The following is a 22,482-nucleotide window of genomic DNA, read 5'->3' on the forward strand; positions in this document are numbered from 1 at the left end:
CGGGGGCGGTGGGGCGGTGGGGCGGTCGGGCGGGCGCGGGCGGCGACGGCGCGGCCATTGTCCCGCAGCCCCTCCCGGGCGCGCAGGCGGACAGGGCCGGGTGGCAGGGCGGGCGCGGCGGCCGCGCAGTCCGGGAACCGGTGCGCCCCGCCGCCGCCCGCCTCTCCTCGCCGGCCACCGCCGCCAGGCCAGGTCCTCGGCGCCGGCCGCCCGGCCGCGCCTCCTTTGTGACCGTCTCCAGCCCCTCAGAGCCGGCGCGCCACCGCCGCTGCGCCCGGGGCTGCAAATGGCGCCCGCTCGCCTCTGCGCCTCCCGCCGCTCTCCCAGCCCGGGGACGTCTGGGGGCGCAGCGCCCGGGCCGTATCCCGCCGCCACCGCCCGGGGAGCAAAGCCCGCGGCGCCTTCGCCCGCGCCGCCGCCCGCAGCGAGGCTTGCGGGCCCGTGCGAGGCTGCCCCGACGCCCCGCCCGCCCTCCGCCCGCGCGGCGCGCAGCCACTTACCGCGGGCCGCGGCGCAACGGCGGGTCGCGCGCGCGGGCTGGGGGGAAGATTCCCGGTTCTCGGCGGGGGAAATTCCCCCTTTCGAAGCCGTTCCTTTGCGCCCCAAAACAAGTAGCCCCAACGTGAGAGAAACAAAAGGTATTTGCTGACGTGGGCGTTGGACAGAAACGCCCGAGGGCTGGGGACACAATTAAAGGGGCAACGCACAGATTTCAGGCACCAACCAGCAGCTTCGCCCACTCCCCCTGCCCTTCCCTACACCCCGCTGCACGCTCCAGAGGCACTGGGGTGCCCAGATCCCCGAGCAGTTGACTACGGAATCATTATTTAGTCAGGAGCTTAAATTTTAAATTGTACTTTACGTTGGGAAAGGCGCCTCCGGAGGGCAGAAGGGCTGGATTTCTAGGATCTGGGGAATTTGGTTTAGGAAAGAGGGAGGGACTTAGGCGTGCCCACAATTACTGTATAAGTACATGTGACATTATTGTACTTAAGTTTAGCAGCGTCAAATGGAAGAGATCTGTACAGAATTTTTCCTTTTATTGAGGCACTCATTTTAGTCGGGGATACCTTTTCTAAATCTCTACAGGTCACAAGCATTGCATTTTCTTTGAAGAGGCTAACCCAAGAAGCTGAGATAAGAGAAAATAATTCTTGGTTAAGTTCAAAGAAAATAAAAAACTAGTAAGAATAGCAGATTTTGTGTTTTCAAATACAAAAATTCATTGTAGATCAAGTCAGTCTTCTGACATATTTATGTCCCTAATATTCAGAGTCAGGCATCAGATTATGTACTTGCTAAAATCTTTATAATCACTGAATTTTCATTGTTACTATAGAAACAATTTTATAAATTAGTTTTCTAGTTCCTTATGTTGGAGTAAAGTACTGAAAAGTTCTGTGATATAGTAAAACAAGACTCAGAATTTCAAAATATTTAGTCTTTGATGGACTTCTCTTTTATGTCATATTCAGTTATAGTGGACAAAGTTTGTTACTTTGGTTTCATCATAATTAATTATGTGCTTTGCGGACCATATTCTCTACTAGAAGGGCTTCCTTAGTGGCACCGTGGTAAAGAATATGCCTACCAATGCAGGGGATGCAGTTTTGATCCCTGGGTGGGGAAGATACCCTGGAGAAAGAAATGACAACCCACTCCAGTATTCTTGCCTAGGCAATCTCATGGACAGGGGAGCCTGGCAAGCTACAGTTCATAGGATACAAAACACAACTATCTCTTAATGTCACCTCGTATTACTCTCCAGTTATTTTGCTATTTAGTTCCATTTCCTCACATCATTCTGCACAGATCATTAAAACTGTGTTTGAAAACCATTAGGTATCAGGAATGTTGAATGTACTCAGACTATTTTACTAGCATCCCCATTGATAATTCTCCTAGAAAGACCTGGACATTGTTACAGCAAAAGATTTTTTGGGTTGTTTTTTTTTTTAGCTTTAATTGAAACATGCAAAAGAGTTCTACAAACTTGGTCCTCAGCAGAGCACATCAGATTAGTGACAAACTCTTTGTTGCAAGGAAGAAATCAGTTCAGTTCAGTTCAGTCGCTCAGTTGTGTCCAACTCTTTGTGACCCCATGAATCACAGCACGCCAGGCCTCCCTGTCCATCACCAACTCCAGGAGTTTACCCAAACTCATGTCCATTGAGTCAGTGATGCCATCCAGCCATCTCATCCTCTGTCTTCCCCTTCTCCTCCTGCCCCCAATCCCTCACAGCATCAGGGTCTTTTCCAATGAGTCAACTCTTCCCATGAGGTGGCCAAAGTATTGGAGTTTCAGCTTCAGCATCACTCCTTCCAATGAACACCCAGGACTGCTCTCATTTAGGATAGACTGGTTGGATCTCCTTGCAGTCCAAGGGACTCTCAAGAGTCTTCTCCAGCACCACAGTTCAAAAGCATCAATTCTTCAGCACTCAGCTTTCTTTACAGTCCAATTCTCATATCCATACATGACCACTGAAAAAAACCATAGCCTTGACTAGATGGACCTTTGTTGGCAAAGTAATGTCTCTGCTTTTTAATATGCTATCTAGGTTGGTCATAACTTTCCTTCCAAGGAGTAAGCGTCTTTTAATTTCATGGCTGCAATCACCATCTGCAGTGATTTTGGAGCCCCCCAAAATAGTCTGACACTGTTTCCACTGTTTCCCCATCTATTTCCCAGGAAGTGATGGGACCAGATGCCATGATCTTTGTTTTCTGAATGTTGAGCTTTAAGCCAACTTTTTCACTCTCCTCTTTCACTTTCATCAAGAGGCTTTTTAGTTCCTCTTCACTTTCTGCCATAAAGGTGGTATCATCTGCATACCTGAGGTTATTGATATTTCTCCCAGCAATCTTGATTCTAGCTTGTGCTTCTTCCAACCCAGAGTTTCTCATGATGTACTCTGCATAGAAGTTAAATAAGCAGGGTGACAATATACAGCCTTGACGTACTCCTTTTCCTATTTGGAACCAGTCTGTTGTTCCATGTCCAGTTCTAACTGTTGCTTCCTGACCTGCATATAGGTTTCTCAAGAGGCAGGTCAGGTGATCTGGTATTCCCATCGCTTTCAGAATTCTCCACAGTTTATTTTGATCCACACAAAGGCCAAGGAAGAAATAGTAAGAGTTTTTTCCCTCAACTTCCCCCTCTAGCTTCTGAAACTCTTTTATATAGTTGGAGAATTCCTTACATAATGAGTAATTGGTGGGAGGTTGAATTGGCCATCTGCAACAAAATCTGGAAATGCCAGTGGTTTGCTTTCCCAGAATCTTTTGTGGTTAAGACAATGGACATGGTCTACACTTTGATAGTCAGATGCACCCTCCAGGGACTTTGAAGAGGGAGTTGTAAGAAGCAGGCAAACTCAAACAATCTTTTCTAGCCGTGGTGACAGTTGCAGCAAGACAGTATCTCCAAGGTGTCCAGTACCAGTGCTATCAGTGGGGCCAGCTGCCATGGAGAAATGTTGGTATCCTCACCAGGCCAGTTCTTATGGTATGACATGGCTGTTGTTTCTGCCTGGTTAACATAGGCTCCAACCCCTGTGCTTTGCTCTTCCTGTGAATCTATGGACTTTTAATGATTCACTTCTGTTTAAATCAGTCAAGGCCAGTCTTGACTGGCCTTGCAACTAAGAACCCTACCTGGTACAAAATATGAAAAAGCATTTGGACATATAGCCATATAGCTTTTTACAACAGATGAAATTGTTGGAGGTAAAATGTCTTCCCTCTTGTATAGATGGGAATTAAAACCATAGATATAATAGAGAGAGAGCCTATGAAGTAAGAAGAGGAGAAACTCAGAACCAAACATCACCAACTTCATCATCTAGTGGCTGGCTAGAGGAAAGTGAAACTGTGATTGAGTCTTAAGAATTGACTAGAGTGAAAGGAAGAGATGTGGGATAGTGTGGTATTGTAAAAACTAGAAGAGAGTAATTCAAGAAGGAAGAACTGAACAGTAGTGTTCAATAACATCTCTTCACAGTCCAAGAGAAAATATCTATTAGACTTAACAACTTGGAAATCATTAGTTTCAGAGACGACTGTTAAGCTTGATTTAAGGGAGCAAATTCCAGATGATCGGACTATGTGCGGATGGAGAAATTGAGATGGTGAGAATAGGCAGTTCTTGAGAGATTTGGTCACAAAAGTGATATTCCAATTACTATTTCTGTGTTACATGCCAGCCCAAACTTCGAGGCATACATCAAAAGACTTTGATTATGCTCGTGGATTCCATGGGTCAAGAATTTGACTAGTCACAGCAGAGATAGCTTGTCTCTGTTCCACAATGTCTGGAGTCTAACTGGGAAGACTCTTGTGGCTGAGAGTGATTTGAACTGCTTGAAACTGGAATCATCTGGAGGTTTCTTCATTCACAGATCTAGTATCTAGGCTGGTGTAGTCAAAGTTCGGCCTCTATACCCTGGTACTGAGTTGAACCTCAGAGACAAAATGTTGGGTAAAGTATAAAAGAACAGACTTTATTGCTTTGCTAGGCAAAAGGGACCACAGAGGGAAAATGCCCTCAAAACTGTATGTCCCGACCTGGAAGGGATAGTGAGGAGTTCTGTAGTGTATGTTAGTCACTCAGTCGTGTCCAACTCTGTGTGACCCCATACACTGCAGCCCACCAGGCTCCTCTGTCCATGGGATTTTCCAGGCAAGGATACTGGAGTGCTTTGCCAATTCCTTCTCCAGGAGATCTTCCCAAACCAGGGATCGAACCCAGGTCTCCTGCACTGCAGGCAGATTCTTTACTTACTGAGCTAATGCTGACTTTAAAAAATGCACAACATGAGTCTCAAGTTTCATGTGGGGGAAAAATGAGGACTGCAACCCAGAAGACAGCATTTCAGATAACTCTGAGAAACTGCCTCGAGGAGGGAAGAGGAAGAGCTAAGATATATAGGAGTTTTCTAACAAAGGGCAGGTAGTCAGAAACATCAAAAGATTACTGTTAATTAAAGAAACCAGATATGTCAAGTTAAGGAATTTAGTGCTTTTCTATATATGGGAAGATGCAAGAGTCTGGGCTAACTGAAATTATTCCTTTAATATTCACCACAGCTATCTGCAGTCAGCATCCTATATTTTCACACCCTGAGTTTCCTCAGGGCTCAGCATAGGAAGTGGCTCTAGTCTGCAGGCTACTCTGTGTGTGTTGTGTGTGAGTCATTCAGTTGTGTCCAACCCTTTGTGATCCCATGGACTGTAACTCACCAGGCTCCTCTATTTATGAAATTTTCCGGGCAAGAATACTGGAGTGGGTATCCTAGCCTTTCTCCAAGGAAATCTTCTCAACCCAGGAATCGAACTGGGGTCTCCTGCATTGCAGGCAGATTCATTACCAGCTGAGCTACCAGGGAAGTCCGTTAAATAAGATAGTAATATGTATAGCTCAAAGAAGAAAGGGAGAAAAAGTAGTGAAAGACCAATAATAGTCTATAATCAATATTGTTACTTGTAGAGAATAGAATCCACTCTGGGTAGTTTAAACAGAAGGGACATTATTAGACAACATTAGATGGCTGGTGAATCTCTAGGTGGTCCAGGGAATCATGTTTAGTTGCTGAAAGTTTAGAACATTCATAACCAGGGGAAACTGCCAGCTACATCACCTGGCTATAGTCATAGAACTGTCAGTGCTGCCGCTTCCTGATACTATGACATTAGAAGTAGAAATGGCAGTCACTGCCAGAGCTGCCCCAGAAGAACCAAGTGCCTTCAGACTGCATGCAAGAAGAGCTGATCTACCCATGGGCATATCTTCTGCCTCACATTTCTCATTTCCTCCTTTCCAGACTCATGTGGATGCATCTGTTTGAACTATATAGCTTCAGGGGAGTCAGAAATGTAGTCTTCAGCATTCCAGCCTATGCAGTAGAGGAAGGCACACTAGAAGGGGATTGGAAAGTAGTGAACCAATACACATTTTGTATACTAGTTATTCATACAACCTTTCCATACTTAAACAAACACCAATAGCAATGAAATGTTCCCACTTAATATAACTCACTTGTCATTATAGGAAAAAAGTTTCTCACCTTGTCTGTGAAAGGGAATACTCAGTGTTTCATCAGGAACTTCATCAATCCCTAGGAAATGTTCATATCTTATCTGCACAGTCATAATATGATTTTCTGTAATCAAGAAAGAAAATGGGTATAGCTAATACAATCCTTATTTCTGAAACTGGTCACAAGGCAATAATTAATCACTTCTTTCATCTATTCTCTATTCTGTGTTCCATATGTCATAATATCTTTTGTCTCTTACAATCTTTTTTTCCTTAAATCTATTACATTGGATATTAGGGATTACTTCTTCTGGATTCTTTTAGTTCAAAAATACCTGTCATAGATTTTTCTATCTTATTTTAAACCATTCCTTTTTTAAAAAAATAATATGCCTTGGTAAACCATATTGTTGGATTTTTAACTGGTCTGAGAGTCTGGGCCTTTTAGTTTTGAATTTAATGCAATCGCATTCATTGTATTTACAGTTAAATTAGGATTTGCTTCTGTCATTTTAAAAATTCATTTCCATCATAGTTTACTATAGGATATTGAATATAGTTTCCTATGCTATACAATACAATTTTATTATTTACTGTCATATTATTTTATGTTTTATTTATTTATAGCTCTGAGCAGGAGCTTTAAGAGGCATCCTATGTTTCCACCAACTTTCTTGTTCCACTCTGCTGCAAGACTTGTTCAGTTACTCAGTCGTGTCCGACTCTGCAACCCCTTTGACTGCAGCACACCAGGCTTCCCTGTCCTTCAGCATCTCCTGGAGCTTGCTCAAACTCTTGTCCATTGAGTCAGTGATGCCATCCAGTCATCTCATCCTCTGTCATCCCCTTTTCCTCCTGCCTTCACTCTTTCCCAACATCAGGGTCTTTTCCAATGAGTTGGCATTTGAATGGTGGCCAAAGTGTTGAAGGTCCAGCTTCAGCATCAGTCCTTCCAATAAATATTCAGGACTGATTTCCTTTAGGATGGACTGGTTGGACCTCCTTGCTGTCCAAGTGATTCTCAAGAGTCTTCTCCAGCACCACAGTTCAAAAGCATCAATTCTTCGGGGCTCAGCTTTCCTTTTGGTCCAACTCTGACATCCATACATGACTATTGGAAAAACCATAGCTCCGACTATACAGACCTTTGTTGGCAAAGTAATGTCTTTGCTTTTTAATACACTGTCTAGGTTTGCCACAGCTTTTCTTTCAAGGAGCAAGCATCTTTTAATTTCACCTTTTAAAGTCTCCATCTGGAGTGATTTGGGAACCCAGGAAAATAAAGTCTGTCACTGCTTCCTTTGTTTCCCCGTGTATTTGCCATGAAGGTATGGGACTGAATGCCATGATCTTTGTTTTTTCAATGTTGAGTTTGAAGCCAGCTTTTTCCCTCTCCTCTTTCACCTTCATCAAGAGGCTCTTCAGTTCCTCTTCACTTTCTGCCATAACTGTGGTGTTATCTGCATATCTCAGGTTGTTAATATTTTTCCTGGTGATCTTGATTCCAGCTTGTGATTCATCCAGCCTGGCATTTTTCATGAAGTACTCTGCATAAAAGTTAAATAAGCAGAGTGATAATATTCAGCCTTAATGTACTCCTTTCCCAATTTGGAGTCAGTCCATTGTTCCATGTCTGGTTCTAACTATTGCTTCTTGACCTGCATACAGGTTTCTCAGGAGGCAGGTAAGGTGGTCTGTTATTCCCATCTTTCAGAATTTTCCACAGTTTGTTGTGACCCACAAAGTCAAAGACTTTAGCATAGTCAATGAAGCAAAATTAGATGTTTTTCTGAAATTCCCTTGCTTTTTCTATGATCCATTGGATTTTGATGATTTGATCTCTGGTTCCTCTGCCTTTTCTAAATCCAGCTTGAACATCTGGAAGTTCTTGGTTCACATACTGTTGAAACCTAGCTTGGAGAATTTTGAACATGACCTTGCTAGCACGTGAGATGAGTGCAATCGTGTGGTAGTTTGAACATTCTTGGCATTGCCTTTCTTTGGGATTGGAATGGAAACTGACCTTTTCTAGTCCTATGGCCACTGATGAGTTTTCCAAATTTGCTGGCATATTGAGAGCAGCACTTTCACAGCATCATCTTTTAGGATTTGAAATAGCTCAACTGGAATTCCATCACCTCCACTAGCTTTGTTTGTAGTGATGCTTCCTAAGTCCCACTTGATTTCACACTTGCAGGATGTCTGGCTCTAGGTGAGTGATCACACCATCATGGTTATCTGGGTTGTTAAGAGCTCTTTTGTTTAGTTCTTCAGTGTATTCTTGCCAGTTCGTCTTACTATCTTCTGCTTCTGTTAGATCCATACCGTTTCTGTCCTTTATTGTGCCCATCTTTGCATGAAATGTTCCCTTAGTATCTCTAATTTGCTTGAAGAGAACTCTAGTCTTTCCCATTCTATTGTTTTCCTCTATTTGGATTGTTCACTTAGGAAGGTTTTCTTACCTCTCCTTGCTGTTCTTTGGAACTCTGATTCAGATGGACACATCTTTCCTTTTCTCCTTTTCCTTTTGCTTGTCTTCTTTTCTTAGCTATTTGTAAAAGCTCCTCAGACAACCATTTTGCCTTTTTGCATTTCTTTTTCTTGGAGATGGTTTTGATCACTGCCTCCTGTACAATGTTACCAACTTCTGTCCATAGTTCTTCAGGCCCTCTGTCTATCAGATCTAATCCCTTGAATCTATTTGTCCCTTTCACTATATAATAAGGGATTTGATTTAGGTCATACCTGAATGGCCTAGTGGTTTTCCCTACTTTCTTTAATTTAAGAATCTGAATTTGACAATAAGGAGTTCATGATCTGAGCCACAATCAGCTCCCTGTCTTGTTTTTGCTAACTGTATAGAACTTCTTCATCTTCGACTGCAAAGAATATGATCAATCTGATTTTGATACTGACCATCAAGTGATGTCCATGTGTAGAGTCATCATCTCTTGTGTTGTTGGAAGAAGATGTTTGCTATGACTAGTGTGTTCTCTTGGCAAAACTCTGTTAGCCTTTGCCCTTCTTCGTTTTGTACTCCAAGGCCAAACTTGCCTGTTATGCCAAGTATCTCTTGACTTTCCACTTTTGCAGTCCAGTCCTCTATGAAGAAAAGGACTTTTTTGTGTGTGTGTGTGTGTGTGTGTGTTAGTTCTAGAAAGTCTTGTAGGTCTTCATAGAACCATCCAGCTTCAGCTTCTTCAGATTAGTGGTTGGGGCAGAGACTTGGATTACTTGAATGGTTTGCCTTGGAAATGAACTGAGATCATTCTGTTGATTTTGAGATTGTACCCAAATACTGCATTTCAGACTCTTTTGTTGACTAGAAGGTCTACTCCATTTCTTCTGAGGCATTCTTGCCCACAGTAGTAGATATAATGGTCATCTAAATTAAATTCTCCCATTCTCATCCATTTTAGTTCATTGATCCCTAAAATGTTGATATTCACTCTTGCCATCTCCTGTTTGACCACTTCCAGTTTACCTTGATTCACGGACCTAACATTCCAGGTTCCTATGCGATATTATTTCACAGCATTGGACTTTACTTTCACCACCAGACGCATCCACAACTGAGCATTGTTTCTGCTTTGGCTCAGCCTTTTCATTCCTTCTGGAGCTATTTCTCTGCTCTTCTGTAGTGGCATATTGGGCACCTACTGACCTGGGGACAGGGGCTTTGGCAGCAGCGGTCCTGGGAGGTGCAGTGTGTGGCATAAGTCCTCTTAGAGGAGGTCGCCATTAGCCCCAACATAGAGCCGCCAAGCAGGTGACCCACAAACTAGAGAACAATTATACCAAAGAAGTCCTTGCACTGTTGCAGAAGTTATAGGGCCCACAACAGATTTCCCAACCCGGGGGTCCAACAAAGGGACTGAGAAACCCCAGGGAATTTGACTTTGAAGGCCAGTGGGATTTGATTACAGAACTCCCACAGGACTGGGGAAACAGAGACTCTTGAGGGGCAAAAACAAACCTTGTGTGCACTAGGACCCAGGAGAAAGGAGCAGTGACCTCACGAGAGACTGAGACAGACTTGCCTGTGAGGGCTCAGGAGTCTCCTGCAGAGGCATGGATCAACAGTGGCCTGCATAGGGTTAGGGACACTGACTGCAGCAGTCCTGGGAGACGAGGCATGCTGGCATAAGTCCTTTTGGAGGAGGTCACCATTACTCCTACGGCCAAACTACAGGGAGGGAACACAGCCTTACTCATCAGCAGAAAACTGGATAAAGATTTACTGAGCATGGCCTTTCCCACCCAGTTTTTCCCACAGCCAGTCCCTCCCATCAGGAAGCTTCCAGAAGCCTCTTATCCTCATCCATCAGAGGGCAGACAGAATGAAAACCACAATCACAGATTGTGACCAAATTGATCACATGGACCACAGCCTTGTCTAACTCAATGATACTATGAGCCATACTGTGTAGGGCCACCCAAGATGGACAGGTCATGGTAGTGAGTTCTGATAAAACGTGATCCACTGAAGAAGGGAATGACAAACCACTTCAGCATTCTTGCCTTGAGATTCCCATGAACAGTATGAAAAGGCTGCAAGACTAGTGTGCCCCAAATAGGGGCTGTTCTTACAGCCCAGCCTATGCCTTAGAGTGAAACGCACAGAACCACAGAAGCTGACTTGCAATCACCAACATATAATAAGCAATAAAATACTTGTTGGTTGTTGTAAACCATGTGTTGGCAAACTACAATCCATGAGCCAAATCCAGTCTATTGTCTTTGTAAGGCTTAGATTTTTTTCTTCATTTTTGAAAGGTTGAAAAGTAATCAAAACATGTATATGTGGTCAATTAATTTATGACAAAGGAGCCAAGAATATAAACTGGAGAAAGGACTGTCTCTTTAATAAATGGTGTTGGGAAAACTGGACAGCCACATGCAAAAAAATGAAAATAGACCACTATCTTATACCATACACAAAAATCAGCTCAAAATGGATTAAAGACTTCAGTGTAAGACCTGACACCATAAAATTCCTAGAAGAAAACTCTTCAGCAGTAAGCTCCTTGACATACGTCTTGGTGATGATTTTTTGGATTTGACACCAAAAGCAAAGGCCACAAAAGCAAAAATCAACAAATGGGACCACATCAAACTAAAAATTTCTGCATAGCAGAGGAAACAATGAACAAAATGAAAAGGCAACCTACTGAATGAGAGAAAATATTTGCATATGATTAAAGAAGTCATACAACTGAATAGCAAAAAAATGAACACTCTGATTTTAAAATGGGTGGAGGATCTGCATATACATTTTTAAAAAGAAGACATACAAATGGCCAACGGTATATGAAAGGTGCTCAGCATCACTATCATCAGGGAAATGCAAATCAAAACTTACATCTGTTAGAATGGCTGTTCTCAAAAAGACAAGAGATGAGTTTGGGTGAGGATGTAGAGGAAAGGGAGCCACTGTATGCTGTTAGTGGGAATGTAAGTTGGTCTGCCCATTATGGAAAACAATATGGCAGCTCCTCAAAAATCTAAAAATAGTACTACAATATGATACAGTATCTGAAGGAAACAGAAACACTAGACAAAAGACACATGCACCCTCATGGTCATTTGCTGCATTATTTACAATAGTCAAGGCAAGGAAGCAAACTAAATGTTCATCTATGGATGAATGAATAAAAGAAAATGTAGGGACTTCTCTGGTGGTCCAGTGGTTAACAGTCTTCCTGGCAACGCAGGGAACACGTGTTCAATCCCTGGTCTGGGTAGATTCCATATGCCACAGGGCAACTAAGCCCATGCACCACATCTACTGAGCCCATGTTCTAGAGCCAGTGCTCCTCACAAGAGAAACTACTGCAATGAGAAGCCCGCAAACCACAACAAAGAGTAGCCCCCACTCTCTGCAACTAGAGAAAGCCAAAATAAATAAATAAAAAGAAGTATTCAACTTTAAGGGTTTTCCAGGTGGCACAGTGGTAAAGAATCCTCCTGCCAATGCAGGAGACATAGGTTCGATCCCTGGGTTGGGAAGACCTCTGGAGTAGGAAATGGCAACCTCCTCCAGTATTCTTGCCTGGAAAACTCCATGGCGAGAGGAGCCTGGCAGGCTAAAGTCCATGGGGTCACAAAGAGTTGAACACGACTGAGCAACTAGCACACACGCATACATTTCACTTAAAAAAAAGAGAAAAAAGAAAACATAGTATACATATACAGTGGAATATTATTTGGTCACAAAAAGAATAAAATGTTGTCATTTGCAACAATATGGATGACCCTGAGGGCATCATCATGCTAAGTGAAATAAGTCAGAGGATATGTAAATAATGTATGATCTCACTTATATGTGGAATCTAAGCAAAACAAAACAAAACCAATGAGCTCATAGACACAGAGAACAGATTAGTGGTTGCCAGAGGCAGGGAGGTGGGGAATGGGCAAAATAAGTGACCCCCCAGAGGTCCGGGCTTTCCTCATAGCTCAGTTGGTAAACCATCTGTCTGCAATGCAGGAGACCCAGGTTCAACTCCTGGGTTGGGCAGATCCCCTGGAGAAGGAAATGGCAACCCACTCCAGTATTCTTGCCTGGAAAATCCCACAGAAAGAGGAGCCTGGCAGGCTATAGTCCACAGGATCGAAAGAGTCGAACACGACTTAGGGACTAAACCACCACCACCACTACCCCAGAGGTCCAAACTTTCAATTATAAAATAAATAAGTCACAAGGATGTAATGACAGTATGGTGACTATAGTTAACAATACTGCGTTGTACATTTGAAAGTGGCTAAGAAAGTAGATCTTAAACATTCTCATCACAAGGGAAAAAATTTGTCTAGCTATGCATGGTGACGGATATTAACTAGGCTTATTGGGATGATCCTTTCACAGTATATACAAATACCAAATCATTATGTTGTATACGCTAACATAATATTATATGTCAATTGTATCTGGAAAAAAGTAATTAAAAGAAGAATATTTTGTGACATGTGAAAACTATATGAAGTTCAAACTTTAGTGTTCATATAATATGGTCAGAACACGGTCACACTATCCATCTACATATGTTTCTGGCTGCTTAAATGCCTCAAGGGCAGAGCTGAGGAGCTGCAACTGAGACCCTATGTCCCACAAAGTGCAAAACATTGACTGTCCAGCCCTTCATGCAAAAAATTTTCCAGCCTCTGTTGTAAGCTACAGAGATATTGAAGTTGGTTGTAACCTCAGCAAAAATGACTAATATAGTCAAATAGAGGTTAAGGGGAGAGAGGGGACTAGCTCTGGAGAAGGACTGCCAGGCACCGCGGAACTACTCTGGATCATTCCCATGTGCTGTCGAGGTGGACACGCAGCCCTTCTGAGCTTTTACCTTGCCGCGCTTCCAGAGAAGCAGCACTGGCATGAAGTGGTCTCTTAGCTTGTAATTCCTTAGCCTTGGGTATTTGGAAGACAGACTGGCAGAGAGAATACCCTCCTGCTGCAGTCAGCCCACGCTACCATCTCTAATCTCCCATCAGGATGTGGCACTGCCTTGGCACTTGATATTAGTCTGTCTATAGCCTGGATTCTTGCTCTTTGCACTGCAGCCTGCTCCTGTTAAAAAATACCTTTATTTTTCTGGGCCCAACTCAAAGTTTATGGTCCTTTGGGTTACTTGGCAGAAGGATCAGAGCAACATCCACCTGTGCTATATGATGCCTCCAAAATTCATACTCGTACAAGTGAGGCTCAGCCCCTTCTTCTCCTTCTCCTTCCCTCTCCATCCTCTCTCATCCTCCTCCCCTTCCTTTTTCTTATTCTCCTTTTTTTTTCTATTTAAAAGCACATTTATTACCTGAATGTCAAGTTCAGCAGGAATAAAGAAGACTATTTACATTTGTTACTTGTTAACATATTTACTGTTTTTTAAATTTGTTTTTTAATTGGAGTATAATTGCTCTATAGTGTTGTGTTAGTTTCTGCTGTACAACAATGTGAATCAGCTATATGTTTGCATATATCCACTCCCTCTTGAGCGTCCCTTCCACTTCTTCTTCATTGCAGTAGGGTTGGCATACAATATTACAAGTGTGCTTCATAATTGTCAGTTGGAAAGTGCAGCAACTTGCTTTTACTTGAAGGAGCTCTCTATCCTTCCCTGACTTAGGCCATTGGAATCTAGAAAGTTCCCCGAGATGGCAGGCCCCTGAATCATCATGGGAGTGTACCTTGTATCCTCTTGCCTGTCTATGTTTGGCTAATGTATCTGGATACTTGCTCTTTCTCTCCACCAGGTCCTACTGATACAATGCCATCACTGATGTAGCAGACATCTCGTGTGACTACATTACTCAGTACAACTAACTAGTTGTAGGAAAATCTCAGTGGAGGGCTAGCCAGACCTCCAAACAGGAATGGTGATGCCTGTGGTTGGGCTTCAGGATCCAGAGCTATGAGAGGTCATTCCACCCAAGAGAGCTACAGAGAGTCAAAGATGATTTCCAAGCCAAATCCTTGGAGACAACCCAAACTTAAGCCAGGGAAACCAAGTTCAAATGGTGGAAATGGTATAAATAAAGGTTTTGGAACAGACTAGGAGCAAGGTAAGGCATGAGTCTTCATGTACAAATAGTATCTTGGTTGAATGTAGAGCTTTCAGATCACTCCTCTTACCAAGGCCTGTAATGTTACATTGTCTTCTAGATTCCAGTTTTGCTAATGAGTTGTTTGATGCCAGTTCAGTTCCCTTTTCTTGATAAGAAAGCTATTCTTTCTATCTAGAAGCTTGTAAAATTTTCTTTGATCCTTGGAGTTCAAAAATCTCACCGGGATTGGGCTAGATGTGGCCCCTTTTTCATTTGCCTCTTTCCACTCTCTCCCTCAATCATTCGACTTCAAGTCTGACAAGCCAATTTCTGCCTCAGCAGCACTCCCCCACCCAATAAGTCTCTATCCTAGTTCTCTAACCTTATCACCATCTGAAAATTATGTTACATATGTTTTGTTATTGTCTATCCCCCCAAATTAAAATGTATGGTTCATGCCTTGTCTATCTTGATTACTATTGTGTTCTTAGCCTATAGGATAAGTCTTAGGAAGTGTTTGTTGAAAGAATGAGTGCTAGTGGAATAGTATGTGTGTTTCTCTACAGTGGGCTTAAGGCAAACATTTGGCAAGCTGGGATCCTGTCTTGAGTTCTGTGGACGCGTCCTATTTGTTTGCTGGAGCCCAGCATGGCAGCTTCCCCCAGGCTGCCTGCATCTGAGCAATACAATAGGCAGCAAGTAGACCTCAGGATCATTTCCCCAGCTGTCTCCTGGGGGGAAATTCTGTCTTCCAACCTTGCATCCTTTGACCTCTCCTGAGCTCTGCTTCATTTTGCAAATTCTTCACAGGAACTCAGGTTCCTTACCGTCCCCTCCAGCCTCCTCTCCCCCAGCCTGTGGAGCAACCTCACTTACACCCCACCTCCCAAAAGTAATGTGCTTCCTCTGTCCTCTGAACATACTTTCTTTCCTCCATCTGAATTTTACTACTCACCACCTCCATTTGCCTGGAACAGTCCTATTTTCCTTTAAGACTCAGTTGAGACATCACTTGTCCTGTGCAGCTCTCTGATACCTCTAGAGGTAAGTGCTCCTTCTTCTCTGCATCTCTGTGGCTCTAGACAAACACTTCCATTACTATCCTTATGAAAAGTTCTCATAACTTTTCCTTGATCTGTTTCTTTCAACTACTGAGGGCAGGCATTTCATCTTATTTTACTACACAATCTCCATGTACATGCCCTGTATCATATACACTGCTGATGTCAATCAATGCCTGCTCAGGAGACAGAAAACACAATGCAAGTTTAGTATAAAGAACTGTCAATTGGGAGTTCCCTGGTGGTCCAGTGGTCAGGACTTAGTGCTTCCACTGCAGGGGCACAAGTTCAGCCCCTGGTTGGAGAACTAAGATCCTGCAAGCCACATGGCCAAAAATAAGAATTATTAACTACTAAATGATACAGGTAGGTAGGTATATACATAATATAAATAGATAAATAGATAGATATATTATAAGGATTATGTGATTATGGAGGCAGGCAAGTCCATATCTGGAGCATGGGCCAAAAGGCTCGAGACCCAGGAGAGTCGGTGTTTCAGTTCCAATCCAAAGGCAGTCTGTTGGTGAGTTCCCTGTTACTCATGGAAGCCAGTCTTCTTGTTCTATTTAGGCCTTCAGCTGATTGGATCAGGCCCACCCACATTATGGAGGACAATCTGTTTTACCCAAGGTTCACCAATTTAAATGTTCAGTTTAGTCACAAAGTTGTGTCTGATTCTTTGCAACCCCATGGACTGCAGCACACACCAGGCTTCCCAGTCCTTCACCATCTCCCAGAGTTTGCTCAAAATCATGTCCATTGAGTCAGTGATGCCATCCAACCATCTCATTCTCTATTGTCCCCTTCTCCTTCTGCCTTCAATCTTTCCCAGTATCAGGGTTTTTTCCAATGAGTAGGCTCTTTGCATCAGGTAGCCAAAGTATTGGAGCTTATGCTTCAGCATCAGTCCTTCCAGTGAATATTCAGGGTTGATTTCCTTTAGGATTGACTGGTTTGATCTCCTTGCAGTCCAAGGGACTCTCAAGAATCTTCTGTAGCACCACAGTTCAAAAGTATCAATTCTTCGGCACTTGATCTTCTTATGGTCCAACTCTCATATCCATATGTGACTACTGGAAAAACCATAGCTTTGAAATGTTAATCTCTTCCAAAAACACCCTCTAAGTTGACACATGAAATTGATCATCAGGTGGTCGTCTACTAAAAGGGTAAAAGAAATCTCAAAGAAAACAGGAATAGCAAGTGTCACAAATGGCAAATTAGAAGCTAACATCTCTAGGTTTGAAGGGGAGTACTTGAGGAGGAACAAATTTGCAAGGCTCCCTAGTCTTCCTCATCCCGTGACAAGGGTGAGATTCAGATGACTGTGTGTCTTTAGTCCACTGGATGGTGAAGTTCACTGAGGTGTCACAAGCCTGGACTGGAGGATCAGAGGTCAGTTACGAGGATGCCAGTGCGTCTTACCGGAATGTGAACACTACTACCCTGGCAGCTGCCATGTAAGGCCGAGAAGAAAGGTCCACTGGGGCCAGAACAAGAAGCCCCTGCCTCTCTGTGTGTAGTGTCCCTCCAGTGTCCTCTATTAACTAGGCTTAGCATTGCCTTCGCTGACAAAGAAGACTTGTCTATAGGGTCCAGCTCATTGCACAAAGCAGGGCGAAGAAGGGCAGATTCAGAGCTAAGTGACAATAAATTGATAACTTGCTACAGTTGAGGAATAAATAAATGTCTTCATCATGCAAAACTGTAACTAATTAGGAGGGTCATGTGTTGTCTTAGATAATCAAATGAGAACAGTTTTTAAATTTAATGAAGGGAGTGGGGCTCTTCAGTGGAAGAAAAGGGAAATACAGGCTATAAGACAGGAACATGGTGACCAAGGAGATAAGAGACAAAGTACTAAGAGGACAACCAGATGGGTCAGATACCTGTGAAGGAGTACCAGCTCTTTCACTTCAGTTCAGTCGCTCAGTTGTGTCCAACTCTTTGCAGACCCCATGGAATGAAGCATGCCAGGCCTCCCTGTCCATCACCAACTCCTGGAGTTTACTCAAACTCATTGAGTCCATCGAGTCGATGATGCCATCCAACCATTTCATCCTCTGTTGTCCCCTTCTCCTCCTGCCCTCAATCTTTCCCAGCATCAGGGTCTTTTCCAATGGCCAAAGTATTGGAGTTTCAGCCTCAGCATCAGTCCCTCCAATGAACATTCAGGACTGATTTCCTTTAGGATGGATTGGTTGGATCTCCTTGCTGTCCAAGGGACTCTCAAGAGTCTTCTCCAACACCACAGTCCAAAAGCATCAATTCTTTGGCTCTCAGCTTTCTTTATAGTCCAACTCTTACATCCATACATGACTACTGGAAAAACCATAGCTTTGACTAAACAGACCTTTGTTGGCAGAGTAATGTCTCTGCTTTTTAACATGCTGTCTAGGTTGGTCATAACTTTAACAAAAGTAATTTGTTACCAGCTCTTTAACAAAAGTAATTATCTTATTCTCTTCCCAGAATTAAGGCTTCCATTATGGCTCAGATGGTAAAGAATCTACCTGCAATGCAGGAGACCTGGGTTCAATCCCTGGGTCGGGAAGATGCCCTGGAGAAGGGAATGGCAACCCACTCCAGTATTCTTGCCTGGAGAATCCCATGGACAAGCTCCAAGCACTCTGTGTGCTTGGAGCTTTCATGGTGGCTCAGTGGTAAAGAATCTGCCTGCCAGAGCAGAAGGTACAGGTTCAATCCCTGGGTCAGAAAGATGTCCTGGAGAAGGAAATGGCAACCCACTCCAGTATTCTTGCCTGGGAAATCCCATGGACAGAAGAAGCCTGGAATGCTACACACAGTCCACATCATTGCAAAGAGTTGGACACAACTTAGCAACTAAACAACAGCAGCAATTCTATATTCTTATTATTCCAGTGACCATAAATTCAGTCCCATGCCACAGCTCAAACACATTATCACAACAGACTATTTTCCAATTTTTGAATTAATTTTCATGAAACCATTTACAAAGGGAATAAAAATTAAATCTCACTTTGTTTCATGTAACATATTGCTTTAGACCCAGTGGTTAGGACTCTACGCTTTCATTGCCTAAGACCTGGAGCTTAATCCCTGGTCAGGGAACAAAGATCCCACAAGCCACACAGTGCAGCCATTAATAGTAATAAAGTAATAATAATGTGTTACTTTATCCAAAATAATATCTCAAAGTTTTTCGTTAATGTAATATTAAGCTAGCATTTCCATAATTTATTCTATCTCCCTATACTATTAGCTACAAAACATTACCCAAAGAAGGGAAAGTCCTGGTTTACTGAGATCAGTGCTTGACCCAGATTTGCTCAATGAACTTTTCTCACAGTGTTGTTGAAGATTCCCCCAGAAGGATTGCTTGGTAGTAAGCACATTCCTCTAGGATGCAGGAGGGGGGCTGGCCAAGCTCTGAAGGCAGAGGCAATATTGTCTTGGCACTCCCCCAGCTGTCCAGGAGGGCCTACTGTGGGGACTACTCTTGCCACCCCCACAAATTGCTCACAGACACAACCCACTCTTAAGTCTGAGAACTAGCCCTGGGGCTCATCAGGTGGTGCTGAGACAAAAATGTTCTGCAAGATCCACTCAGCACCCATGCTTCCAGACTGACTGGTTCCAGAAATTTGAGGGAGTTGATGCTTTTTGGGGGTACACTTTGTCTAGTGAGATACAGAAAGCAGCAGATACATTATTCTCCCTTCCTCCCCACCATGGACAGTTAGGGGACGTGCTAGTTTCATACACCCTTGCTGATGACATCCCCAGAGACCAGTCACCTGTTCTTGGTATGAAGCTGTGGCCAGCACAGTAATGCATGCATGTGAAGTGAAGTGAAAGTCACTCAGTTGTGTCTGACTCTTTGTGACCCTGTGGACTATAGCCTAGAGTCCATGGGATTCTCCAGGCCAGAATACTGGAGTGGGTAGCCTTTCCCTTCTCCAGGGGATCTTTCCAACCCAGGGATAGAATCCAGGTCTCCCACATTGTAGATGGATTCTTTATCAGCTGAACCACAAAGGAAGCCCAAGAATACGGAGTGGGTAGCCTATCCCTTCTTCAGTGGATCTTCCCAACCCAGGAATCGAACCAGGGTTCTTTACCAACTGGATTCTTTACCAACTGAACTATAAGGGCTCCCTATTTTACTGAATTTTTTCCCTGCTATAACTCTCCTTTTCCCCTCATTCCTGCTTCCCTGGGACTGCACCATTCCCCAAAGAGTTAACCCATAAGGTTTGTCTCAGGCTCACACCACCCTTATGGCAGAAAGTGAAGAGGAACTAAAAAGCCTCTTGATGAAAGTGAAAGAGGAGAGTGAAAAAGTTGGCTTAAAGCTCAACATCCAGAAAACGAAGATCATGGCATCCGGTCCCATTTTCACTTCATGGGAAATAGATGGGGAAACAGTGCAAACAGTGTCAGACTTTATTTTTGGGGGGCTCCAAAATCACTGCAGATGGTGATTGCAGCCATGAAATTAAAAGACGCTTACTCCTTGGAAGGAAAGTTATGACCAACCTAGATAGCATATTCAAGAGCAGAGACATTACCTTGCCAACAAAGATCCATCTAGTCAAGGCTATGATTTTTCCAGTGGTCATGTATGGATGTGAGAGTTGGACTGTGAGGAAAGCTGAATGCCGAAGAATTGATGCTTTTGAACTGTGGTGTTGGAGAAGACTCTTGGAGAATCCCTTGGACTGCAAAGAGATCCAACCAGTCCACTCTAAAGGAGATCAGTCCTGGGTGTTCTTTGGAAGGAATGATGCTAAAGCTGAAACTCCAGTACTTTGGCCACCTTATGGGAAGAGCTGACTCATTGGAAAAGACTGTGATGCTGGGAGAGATTGAGGGCAGGAGGAGAAGGGGACGACAGAGGATGAGATGGCTGGATGGCATCACCGACTGGATGGACATGAGTTTGGGTGAACTCCGGGAGTTGGTGATGGACAGGGAGGCCTGGCATGCTGCAATTAATGGGGTCGCAAAGACTGGGACACAACTGAGTGACTGTCCGACTCTTTGCGACCCCATGAACCGCAGCACACCAGGCCTCCCTGTCCATCACCAACTCCCGGAGTCCACCCAAACCCATGTCCATTGAGTTGGCGATGCCATCCAACCATCTCATCCTCTGCCGTCCCCTTCTCCTACCCTCAATTTTCCCCAGCATCGGGGTCTTCTCATATTAATAAGCTGCTAATTAGAGAAAGGAAATGTCTCAAAACTCAGAGAGTGGCACCAGGCCCCTTACCCACAACATGCATTTTGAGATAGCATTGGCACAAGGTGAGCCATCCTGGGTCATAAAACATTTGGCATGAATCTTGAAGGAAGGCAAATTTCCAAGTAAATAAATAGTTCCATTAATATAGATTAAGAGAACATTTCCATGAGTAAAACATACTGGTTTGTTGAGCCATTATCGGTTCTGAGTCTTAGGCAGAACCAACTTGAAGAAAGGCATATTTTAGGATAAATACATAGTTCATTAATATAACGTAAGAAAAAACATTTCCATAAGAAAAATGCATTGGTTAGCTCAAGATTTGAGAGAAGTTAAATTCAGGTGGAACCAGGTGTCATCATGGCAACACAGAGTTTTAAAAGAAACCTTTTAAATTTGTATAGAGAAGGGGGAAAAACAGTCTGACACTTGTGGTTTGATTCCTCTGCTTGGGGACCCCTAGCCTGCCTGCCTGTTACCCTCACCAAGTCTCTTACGTCTTCTGCATTTGCAGGCAGGTTCTTTATCACTAGTGCCACCTGGGAAGCCCCTTAATACTTCTATAACTTTGTCTTTCTATGTTTAGAAATCCGTCTAAATTTTGTTTTGATGTATAGGATCTACTTCTTTTTTCCAATACACCTATCCAGTTGTCCCAGTGGTATTTATATAAATGTTGTCCTTTCCTTATGGGGCTTCCCTGGTGGCTCAGATGGTAAAGCATCTGTCTGCAATGCAGGAAACCCAGGTTCAATCCCTGGGTCAGGAAGATCCCCTAGAGAAGGAAATGGCAACCCACTCAAGTACTCTTGCCTGGAGAATCCCGTGGAGGGAGGAGCTTGGTAGACTACAGTCCATGGGGTAGCAAAGAGTCGGACACGACTGAGCAACTTCAGTTTCACTTTCTTTAAAAAGTCGCTTTTATCAGATATTAAATTTACACATATTCAAGAGTCTTTTTCTGGATGTGATACTCTGTCCCATTCATCTATTATCCATTGATGTACCATTGTACTGTTTTGATTATTGTAGCTTTGTGTTATATTTTGCAACATTAATTTTAAGTGAAATAACTTTTTTATTAAGGCTTAATATGGTACATTTCCTTTTCTGGCCATTTTAGTGCTCATTTTTACACTAAAAATAACATTAACCTATATATATTTATATCCGGAGAAGGCAATGGCAAGCCACTCCAGTACTCTTGCCTGGAAAAATCCCATGGATGGAGGAGCCTGGTAGGCTGCAGTCCATGGGGTCGCTACAAGTTGGACACGACTGAGCGACTTCACTTTCACTTTTCACTTTCACGCAATGGAGAAGGAAATGGCAACCCATTCCAGTGTTTTTGCCTGGAGAATCCCAGGGACGGCAGAGCCTGGTGGGCTGCCGTCTATGGGGTCGCACACGGTCGGACACGACTGAAGCGACTTAGCAGCAGCAGCATATATATTTATATATAAAATAAATAACCAACAAAGACCTGCTATATAGCACAGGGAACTCTACTCAATGCTCTGTAATAAGTTATATGGGAAAAGAATCTGAAAAAGAATAGATATTAGGTTGATGCAAAAGTAACTGCAGTTTTGCTTTGTTGAAATTTG

General features: G+C 43.3%; 2 protein-coding genes across 3 annotated transcripts in view; one reads left to right on the forward strand and one right to left on the reverse strand.

The window, feature by feature from the left end:
- Positions 1-6,159, reverse strand: part of ZBTB8A (zinc finger and BTB domain containing 8A) — a 66,187-nt gene extending 60,028 nt beyond the window's left edge. The window contains exon 1 of one of the 2 annotated variants that reach the window (XM_061389165.1): positions 6,066-6,159. The gene's annotated coding sequence lies outside the window, so the exon portion shown is untranslated. Of the gene's footprint in view, positions 1-500; positions 591-6,065 lie in introns of those variants that run through there. The other variant, XM_061389160.1, reaches the window with a different exon arrangement.
- On the forward strand, positions 70-1,909 carry LOC133231014 (uncharacterized). The gene is made up of 2 exons (XM_061389178.1): positions 70-638; positions 1,090-1,909. Exons 1-2 carry the CDS (start codon positions 287-289, stop codon positions 1,134-1,136), a joined length of 399 nt encoding a protein of 132 aa, XP_061245162.1. The 5' UTR covers positions 70-286; the 3' UTR covers positions 1,137-1,909.
- Positions 6,160-22,482: the final 16,323 nt, after the last annotated feature.

This window comes from Bos javanicus, chromosome 2 (genome assembly GCF_032452875.1).
Source record: "Bos javanicus breed banteng chromosome 2, ARS-OSU_banteng_1.0, whole genome shotgun sequence".
NCBI lineage: Eukaryota > Metazoa > Chordata > Mammalia > Artiodactyla > Bovidae > Bos > Bos javanicus.

Excerpts from the sequence above, each read along its gene's own strand:
- LOC133231014 (XM_061389178.1), top strand. The coding sequence starts at position 287 with ATGGCGCCCGCTCGCCTCTGCGCCTCCCGCCGCTCTCCCAGCCCGGGG. Across the intron at positions 639-1,089 it reads CAACGTGAGAGAAACAAAAG|GTCACAAGCATTGCATTTTC; the intron begins GTATTTGCTGAC and ends AAATCTCTACAG.